Source organism: Juglans microcarpa x Juglans regia, chromosome 5D (genome assembly GCF_004785595.1).
Source record: "Juglans microcarpa x Juglans regia isolate MS1-56 chromosome 5D, Jm3101_v1.0, whole genome shotgun sequence".
NCBI classification, from domain to species: Eukaryota; Viridiplantae; Streptophyta; class Magnoliopsida; order Fagales; family Juglandaceae; genus Juglans; species Juglans microcarpa x Juglans regia.
This window is the reverse complement of record NC_054602.1, coordinates 1,346,764-1,357,126: the sequence shown is the minus strand read 5'-3', so window position 1 is coordinate 1,357,126 and position 10,363 is coordinate 1,346,764. Positions and strand designations below refer to the sequence as shown.

Below are 10,363 nucleotides of genomic sequence, written 5' to 3'. Positions count from 1 at the left end.
ACCCATCATTAGAAGCCCCACGCTGCTCAAATTTCTGGAGAAACCCTACATATATCAGCCCTCACATATTCATTTTACCGCGCTTTCTCTCTCTTTCCCGCTCGACCCCTGAAGTTGTACGTTTCGAACTTTCGAGAGCTCCTTTCCCTCGGCGATCTGTTCTCTGAAGCAGGTAAAGAGTTCAAACTCTCCTAGATTTCTTAGTGCACTGGCCTCGATTTCTCCGAAATTGTTGCAAAAACTAGGAATATTTGAACTTTTCCTCACTTTCACAGCAACAAAAACAAAACGCGGCAATTAATAGTCAGATTTACGGGATTTCAGTACACTAAGTTATAGCATGGTTTCATATGATCTCTTAGGGTTCATCTCCCCACTCGAGATTTATATATTTATTTCTATTTTTATTTATTTATTTTTCCTTCCACCGAATAGCCGTGCGACACCACCTTTGTTCGAGGGTTTTGCTTGCCGTCAAATCCTCTCGCCGGACTTATAGTTGAACGACGGTAATTGCTTTTTCCATGTGCCCTGTCCGACAAGCTCCTACTCCCTCCTCTTGATTTCTCTGTTTCCAAACTTTGTAAAATGTTTTATATAGTAATAGTGCCACGCCGTAGCGATTCCTGTGCCGATAGGGGTGAAAACCGACCCTATCGGTGCGCACCGACGAGTTTTTCAGGGGGAGATACCGACCGAAACTGCTGATGAAGGGGGGTAAAACCGATTACCATCGGTTACCATCAGTCCTGTCGGTTCATCGGTTACAAGCCTAGCAGAAAACTCATTACAAAGTACCAACCCAGAAAACTCAAATGACTAATCTCATCAACAAAAAACTAGAAAAATTAAAAGAACCCATCAATAAATCTTACAACAAATATCAAAAGATTCACAACAAAATCATTAGAAAATTAAAAGAACCCCATCAACAAACCTCAAATGAATCGGAGATGAGAGAGCTTGAAACGGCGCAAATGGATGGAAGGAGAGAGGGACGACAACAGAAGAAGAACCCCGTCAACAAATCTTAAATGGATCGATTGCATCGGAGAGAGAGAGAGAGAGAGAGCTGAGAGGGAGATGAGAGAATCTGAGAGAGAAAAAGAGAGAGCGGCGCATAGGAAGGGGGCTCGAGGGGTTAGCCCTGACCCAAAACAGCGCTGTTTAGTGTATTAAACCAAACGGCATTGTTTATATATATATTTTTCAAAATAGTGAGTATAAAACAACGCCGTTTAAATCACTTAAGTGAAATGGCGTCGTTTTGTATCAGAAATAAAAAAATATATATATACCATATCGGCCAGTTCAGTTTGTTTAAACCGTTGAACCGAACCAGTCGATGTTGGTTCTAGCTATTTTTTGCCTCCAGCTGACCGGTTCTCCATTGGTTTCGGCCGGTTCCTGTACAACCCTACCTGTGAGTGTTATTGCTGGAATATCCGCCGCTGTCCTGCCCTGCCTAATCATCACACCGGTAAGATTTCATCTCAATCTGTACATCTTTTCCTTTCTGTCATGTTTTTTTTATTCACCTACTACAAGTTATCTAGTTAACCCTCGGATTCCCTCTCTCCCAACAGATTGCCTCTGTTGGAGTTAAGTCCTGACTAACTTAGGTCACCAGAGTTGACATACGCTACTACACACTTAGGTGAATTTCACTTCTGCTTGTTCGGTTTGAGTTATTCCATCGCTTAACACCCTCAAAGACGAAACTTAACAATAGCGTTGGTTGCTGGTTGCTGGTTCACAGGACAGTGATTATGTCCCTGGACAGCGTTGCTCTGCTCACTTATTTCACCAGACACCTCACGACATTAGGTATGATACTTCAGCATAATATGCTCGATTGCTAGGTTACGGTGCGATATGAATAAATTATGGTGGCTGGAGATTTTGGTAATGAGTTGCATTTGCATGGTAGAACTTATGGTTTGAATGTTTCCTTGTTGAATTGTGGTGTTGGGAGTCTCCGGGTTGTATGAAGTGGGTGGAAGTATGTATAAGAAGGCTGTTCGGATTGATGTGGCTGTGTGGGGGTGGAGTTACATGGTTGTTTTGTGCTATATGTGGCTGTATTGGGGTTTATATGTTGATGGTTTGAGTTGTCGTGGCTGTTTGGGTTATATATTGTTTGTTAGAGTTGACGTTGGATTGTTTTGGATTTTTATTTTTTGTTGTTGGGTTGATGTTGGTTATGGGATAATTGATCTTTATGGTTGTCTATATTGGAGGGTCCCATGGTTTGTGGTAACCATCTTGGCGTAAGATTGGACGTGTTGGAAGTTGTGGTGGGTTATGTTAGACATGGAGTTGGATATGATGGTTGTTTTGGGGTTGAGTTATGTGGCTGTCTAGGTTTGCTTTATGACTGATGTTGGGTTTATTTTGTTGGGTTGTTTATAAATTTAACTGCTTATAGGCTTGTTCTATTCCATTCTTAGGATTGTGGAATTTTGTTAGTTAAGTTTATGTGCTAATATGGATTATTAACACGTTAGTGAATAATTCCTAGTTAGGTTGTGACTTTGATAGAGCTTGAGTTCAAAGCTTAGGTAACTCTCTGCAAGAGTCGGGTAAGTGGGCAATTAGATTTGCATAAAAGAAATGGATCGAGGTTGATTTGTGAAAAATATGCAGTTTATGTTTTGAAAAGAAATGTGAAAAACAATTTCAGTTATTTGTTTTGCATTACGCATGAAATCTGTATAAAAAGAAAATATTTTCTGTCATGATTAGTGTAGACATGAGTAAAATTTTGGCATTCTGTTTCAGAATTGTGTAAAATGAACTAATGTGAAATCTGAAAACTTGTGCATGTTATGAAGATACTCTGAATTTTGTTTTGATTATGTGAAGATGCTTTGAATCTGTTTTGATTAGATTCACATTCTGATACTGCCTGGTTTGGTCACCGGGGTTAACAACCCTACCACGGGGGTTAAACATGGTCTCTGTTTTGATATGATATGATATGATGAGATGATGATGTTCAGTTATGCGTTGCCAAAGTATTTTTGAATATGAACATTTTGAGTTGTTGCTTTAATATTATGATAACATGTTTTTGGATCTGCATTATGAAGCGAAAACGTTTTGTTCTACATTCTGAACTTTGTTAAAAGGCTCATGTTTGTATACTAGTATATGTTCTCTGCTTACTAAGTCGTTGATAACTCACCTCCTTATCTTGATTTTTCACAATATTTTCAAATGATGTTGATGGTTTAGCTGGGAATCAGGAATAGGAAAAGTGAGCAAGATTAGCTGAGGATAGGAAGTTGAGTACCTAAGGGTACACTTGCTAATAGAGGATTTTTATTTGGTAGTGTAGATTTCGTAATGTTATTTGGCTTATTGAGACTTATGTAATTATTAGTTCATTATGTTGAGGTTATTGGGAGATTGTGGAACCATTGATTTATGTTATTGGATTTATCGCATCGATGACCTTGTAGAGGAATTTATGCATTAAGTTGAAATAGATGAATTTATGTTGTTGTTTTGGAGCCTTTGCAAATTATATTTGTTTTGGGAGACATGATTATAGGTGATAGGAGCTAACTCCCTAGACCTCCAGGACCGGGGGCGTTACAAACACATTTAAAGGATATTGAAATGAATAATTTTTGCAAGACAAGTGAACATGAAGGGACACCAAACCTCCATTCCGTTTTCTTGTCCTCTTGTCTACGTAAGTAGGAACATTTTTTCTGATCCTCAATCCTGAAGTTGCCATCTATTGCCAGTAAAGAAGGTATGGGCATGTTTAACTTACTTTTTTGTTGCATAAGAGACTATATATACAGCCAAATATTACACCTAATTCGTAGACAATATTCTGACTCTTAATGTCATTCCGGCCTGATCATAACTAGAAGAATTTTCGACGACATTGTCTGATGAAAAAAATTATTCTGATTTTGGATGCTCGTCATTCAGATCTATAATTGCATGCACACCAGAGTATTGTGGCTTGTTCCTAATGTTTTCCCCCCATATAAGGATCTGTTTTTTTCAACGGAGATCAGTTTATGGAATTCCTGTAATATAATTTATCTAGATGGTGTTCATTTACCACTGGCCAGTTATTTTTTGGAGCTCTGGACTAACGTGTTTCCTTATGTGGTTTGCAGGAGATGGATACCTCAAACCCTGCAGTTTTTGTCAACGCAGAGCTGCTGCGATTGTATGTTGGTCGTAGGGTGCGGGCAGTGATACAGGTTTTGCGATCTGATGGTGGAGTTGTTATGGGAAAATCTACCGATGAGAATCAGATAGTTGTCAAAGGCTCTCCGCCTGCTCCCCTCTCAACATTTGTTGAGGTTGTTGGTATCGCTGACAGTGAAAAATCCATCATTGTGGAAGTATGGAGCAACTTTGGTGACTCATTTGGTATGGGTTTTTTTCCTCCTCTTATCATAATTCTTCTGATAGTGAGCTGTGGTAATATTATGGGCTGCCTTTTTGTTGCTTGCACCTGAAAGATTGCTCGGAAGTTAAGACTGCATCCATAAGCACCTGTGTTAATAGGAGCTAGTTTATATATTTGTAAACACTCGGGGCTGATGGATGGTTTAGAACTTTTAAATTTTCTAAATACATTTACACTCTACTGTATCAGAATTAAATATGGATGCTCTGTATCATGAATGGACCAGTAATTATCTGGTTATATGTTGAAAGTGCAGCTTGATAGCCAGCAGGTGTGTACTTTATCCAGAAATAAGCATTCTTATTGGGAGCACCAAAAGTAACTTTGGCTTGCCTTTATTGATTAGTGTGAAGACTTGTTGCTAATTTTTTATCAATTTATGGTTTTCATTAAGAAAAAGAAAATAACCTAGGTCATGCCTAACTCTTAACCAAACCATGGCTTTTTTTCCTAGTCTGTTGAAAAACAAAATCTGAAATTGGCTGTCTGATCGCAGCTGCTAGATACAGTTTTCTGTCTCTTTAAAGCCGATAGAAGTTTGCTGGTGGGAATTACGCAAAGAAGAAGTCAGTTAAGAGTACTAATGGGTTATCCGTAATGGGGCATGGTTGACTTGTGGGGCTTTCCTCCTCACATATTTATCTGATAGTTGCCTATTCCTCTAGCTATGTCTGCAATGTCTCTTTCGTTTATATTATCCTTTTATGGTCTCTAAAGACGATCCGTTGCTTTTTGGCAGACACGTATACATACAATCAGCTGTGTCAGCTTGCAAATGGGGAATTTAAACACTTGTTCCTCTGATGTACGAGGAGCTTACTTTTTTATGCAACTAGAAAGTGCTTCCCACTCGATGGCAGTTTAAAGTAAAGAGGCGATCATGATGTATGGTATGGTAGCCAGGAATCAGTTTTTGCAGTTGGACAATCATAGTGATCTATCTTGCTTGAACCCTTGCGGATGAACCTCCTGTTTATATTTAAATTTTCCTTAACCTTCACGTAATTGAAGTTAACTGTGCTATCTGTTGAAATTTTCAAACATGCTTCAAACATTCAACACTTATACTACTATAGACTATAGTATGATTTGCATCCTCCATTTTATGTCATGATTTTATTAGGATTATGGCTTCTTCCGCCTATACCATCTTTCGATTAGGAGGACTAGTACTGTTTCTCATCAATCCAGAAAGGTCAGTTCTGCATTGAGATTACAAGAAATTCATAAAAAGTGTCACACCATCAAGGGTTTTCACCTCTTCCCAGGCCATGCCATGTTTGTTCGATCCAGCTTAAACATAATGGGGTCTTCCCTAGAACAAGTGTGAATAACTAATATTTCTCCTCCATAATCAGCCAAGAATTTTCACTTCGACAAATTTTTGGCATAAAAATTCTTAGGGCATATGGGTGGAAGGAGGCACAGCAAAAACACTCAACTCCAAAGTACACTCCTGTGCGTCAAATGGCCCCTAGCGAATTGGTGAGGCTCAGACAATAAAACAGTTTGTAGCAGAACAAAAGCTTATTCCAAATGCTACCTACGAAGGGCATGCGATTTTGGATAACTGCATTGCCCCAAGATGGCAAACTGCATTGCCCGAAGTTACAGTAATCCACTCCGTTGCCCCAAGATGGCAAGTACTAACTGCAATGCTGCAACAATCGCGGAACTTCCCTTTGGATAACTAGTAGAACTCGCCCTTCATCTTCTCCCTTCGTTTCTTATCCAAAAGAAACCACTTGAGATTTGATTATTACCCAAAAATATCAGATCTTGTTAATTAGCTACAGATTAAACCCATGTGAAATGCTTATCAAGGTTTTCGATTTCTCCGATCTTCAAAAGTGAACATTACTCGTGAGAATATTAAGACACATTTGTACTATTACATCGTTAACCCTGAATGGATCTAAGCTATTAAAATATAGAATTTCATAGGCACAGATTAAACCCCTTCGATATCCCCATCAAAAATTTCAAAACTTGAATTCAAATTTCAATTATCCAAGCTCTCATCATTATTATAAAAACACATTGGTATCAAACATAAAACCCTAACCAATTTAACATTTAAAACCCTCACATCATTCGTTCGAACCTAACTGGAAGGTCAGGCGTGAACGTGTCTGCAGTTTGAGTATGTGTTTCCCCTAGCTATCTAGCTTGCTGGAATGGTGGCTACAACCATATCTACTAAAAAATGGTGATATGGCTAGCACTTTAACTTTATACGACGTGGCAAAATATGGGCTGACTTTCTTCTGTATAAGGACGTGGAGGTTCTCTCGCATGATGGGAACCAGTAGTTTAGTACCGTGTATGATATGTTACAACCAATTTCTGTTTAACAAGTGTGTGGATACTTGTGATGTGTTTTTCTTTAATTTTTCATGCATGTTCTAAATGCATCAAGTATTTGATGTCAATGTAATTGTGTTAATGGAGGCGTTTTTTGTTTTTAATTTAAGTGTGGTTTGGATAGTGAGTTGAGATGAAAGTTGAATAAAATATTGTTAAAATATTATTTTTTAATATTATTATTATTTTAGGATTTGAAAAAGTTGAATTGTTTATTATATTTTACATGAAAATTTGAAAAAATTGTAATGATGAGATGAGATGAAACACTTTTTGTATCCAAATAGGATCTTAGTGCGTTAGCACCTATTTGGTTGGTTAATTAATTTTCATATGAGGTAAGACTTTAATATTATGAAATAAATAATATTCCAAAAAAAAAAAAGTATTTTTTTGTAATTAAAAAAATAACATGTGCAAGTTAGAAGTTTTAATCTAACAAAAAATATGGGTAAGTTAGATTTATTTACCCAAAAAGCAAATAATATTTTTTTGTAAATAAAAAAGTATGGGTAAGCTAGGATTTTTAATCTAAATCCAAGGATTTATACATTGTTATTTTGTTTTCAACATAGCATTTTCCTTAAGAATAATAGAACTACTCATTCCTGTACTAGTAGTACTTATCATCTGCAATTCATTAAGAAAGATAGAAATAGTTTTTGTTTCTTAAAATCTGAACCAAATCAAAGAGAATAATGAAGTTTGAAATTTTGAATCAAATCAAGTGGAAAATACTTAATACGTTACAAATTAAGTTATGAGTTTCGATTATTACTTTAGGTAGGGGTGTAACCGGTCCGGTTCGGTCCAGTTTTGGATAAAATTTAGGATCGAACCGGTATGTACCGGTTTTGTATTTTTCAAAACCGATTACGCACCAGTTATCCTCCTAAATCGGTACTTCCAGTTTTACCGGTTTCCGGTCCAATCCGGTCCGGTTTTTCAATTTTTTTAAAATGTAAGTTTCACAATTTGTTATTAAAAATTTATTTATAAAAAAAAAAATTGATTTAAAAACAATTGTTTTATACTTTTATTAATATATTAGACTATATAATAGTATTAATATTAGACTATTGGTATAGTTATAAGTTATATATTAGTATTAGTTATAAACTTTTAGTGATTTAATATTAACATTTTATGTAATAATTTATAAATTATAACAAGAAATTACTTCATATATGAATATATATAATTATATATATTATATATAAAAATTTTACATAAAAATTTATAATTATACATTATATATAAAACTTATATATATATTAATATTTAATATATATAAAATATTTTGTATAAAACTTATATATAAAAATATTATTTTTTATTTTTTTTAATCAATCGGTCCGGTCTGGCTCGGTCCGGTCCAAAAAATCCTGGAACCAGAACCGGCCGGTTTTTAGATTTTAAAAACCGGTTCCGGACCGGACCAGTTCAAAACCGGTAAAACCGGTCCGGTCCGATCCGGACCGGTTTTCCGGTTTAAATTTACACTCCGAACCTTAGGGTCAGAATTGTACCCATATCATAAAGTTGAACTTTCTGGCAGGAAAATGATGATGGATTTGGCAATAGGCTAAAAAATAAATTCAAATATTTGAACTTATATATAACACTTGCAACAAATTAAGGATTAGATGAGTTTTTATTTAATTCGAATTATGGATGAATGTAATTTTAACAGGACTCTAGGATTGCATCCGATAAGGATGAGTGTTTGAACTGTAACTCTTATTAAATCTTGTTAATATTATAAGATAAGAGTCTACAAGAGTCATAGGCATGTTTCAAGTTTAAGAGTTAGTTGAAGAGATAAAAATTTAAGCTTTATTGAAAAAAAAAAATTGAAGCAGATTTGAACTCGTGGCAATCCAGAAGAAGTGATCTAGCATGAGATGTTCGCAAATAGTGAGCAACGTATCTAACTGAGATTCTGGATAAACCTGTCAGCAGAGTTATTCTCAAAATCAATCATAGCATTGCCTATTTGTAAAGGAGTTGGTTGAGGGTTTCAAAATGACTTGAGCAGCACATATTCACAAGTATTGAGAGCTTGAAAATATGGGTAGAACTTCAAAAGATCGTGCAAGAGAAAATTTTTGAGAGAATGATTTTCTAAAAAGTTCAATTCGTGGGATTGAGTGAGAGCATACTCCGAGGGAGAGTTGCAGTGTTCGAGTTCAACCACTAGAGCTTTTAGTAGAAAAGACAAAGATTAGATAGTGTCAGAGGTTCTGACTACCTACTGCGGCATGGTCGCTTGTCTTGGGTAAACATGTCTAGTTACAAAGGTTTTGTAAACGTTTTACTTGTAATACTCTCAATTAATAAAATTGACTTTCTTGAATTTAGTTGTCCCGTAAGGTTTTCTTTGTAACCAAATTATTGTGTTAATACCATTAATATTTTATATTAATTACCAATCTATACAAATAACTTTTGTTTAGCATCAATGTGAATAATCAGGAGTAATTGAATAATTTTAATACACAGGTAGTGTGAGCGTGGTCAACTCCAACCATGAAGTACTTTCTTCAGTTGTTGGCAGGTAATTTCTTCAGCTCTTTTTTTTTTTACATGTATTTATTTAACATTTTAAAATATTTTTTTAAAAAAATATTATAATATTATTAAAAAAATATTTACTTAATCACGAAGTTAAAAAAATAAAAAAATAATATGCTAGCTCCCAACGGAGCAAGAGCGATAGAACTAGTATTATCCTAATAACATATAATACTATTTAGAACTTTTACGAATCATTTATATTCATGTGTCATTTTCAGTGTCGACCAGGTGAAAAAGGCAGCAGTCCATCATTACTCCAAGACTTTCAGAGCTAGGCTTTACACCAGAACAGGTCGAGAGGATATCAGGTACCGTGAAAACTGCTTGATACATGCATAAAGCGTTTTACTTTTTGTTTCTCTCCGATCTTCTGGTCTACTTATAAATATGTGGGTTTTCTTTTGAAGTTTATATGATGCATATGTTCTTTTTCCTTTTACAGAAGATGAATCAGTTATTTCTGTTTTTGAGAGAACTCTTCATCATGTTCAAACCACAAGGTCATGAGATTTCATGGAAGATAGTAGATTGAGTAATTTTGCTGGCCGATATAACAAATTCAGAACACATGCAGAGCACGATGTTGTCGTAATAATTGGTCGTTTTGATAGTGGTAATTACTATGCCAGAGATTTTAGGCGCGCGTGTACATATATGGCTTATGCAGCCAGTAAAGTGTTAAGCAGCACAGAAAACTATTCTCTTCTGTTTTTTTTTGGTAATCTACAGGTGTTTGGCCCGAGTCAATGAGCTTCAACCCAGTTAATTTAGGTCCCGTGCCAAATTACTTTAGAGGAGAATGTGTTACAGGATTTGGGTTGTCAAGTTTTTTTTGTAATGGGTAAGTAGAAACAGAGCTCGTTAATAATGCCACTTTTTAACAAAACATATCTAGTTATTTTCATTAATCTCAAATGATATTTACTATGTAATTAGCATTACTATCAATATAATTTCCTGAGGCTATTTGGAAGAAAAAAT

The 10,363-nt window shown here is 35.6% G+C and overlaps 1 protein-coding gene across 6 annotated transcripts; it reads left to right on the top strand.

Moving 5' to 3' along the window:
• On the top strand, positions 1–5,542 carry LOC121265471 (replication protein A 14 kDa subunit B-like). Of its 6 annotated transcripts, XM_041169116.1 has the most exons (6): positions 1,381–1,480; positions 1,587–1,657; positions 1,760–1,827; positions 3,557–3,763; positions 4,143–4,401; positions 5,181–5,542. In XM_041169116.1, the coding sequence occupies exons 5-6, from the start codon at positions 4,146–4,148 to the stop codon at positions 5,243–5,245; spliced, it is 321 nt and encodes a 106-aa protein (XP_041025050.1). In that variant the 5' UTR covers positions 1,381–1,480; positions 1,587–1,657; positions 1,760–1,827; positions 3,557–3,763; positions 4,143–4,145; the 3' UTR covers positions 5,246–5,542. The 6 variants fall into 6 exon arrangements, with proteins under 6 accessions (XP_041025051.1, XP_041025048.1, XP_041025047.1 ...); XM_041169115.1 differs by lacking the exon at positions 3,557–3,763; XM_041169117.1 differs by lacking the exons at positions 1,381–1,480; positions 1,587–1,657; positions 1,760–1,827 and adding an exon at positions 1–172.
• Positions 5,543–10,363: the final 4,821 nt, after the last annotated feature.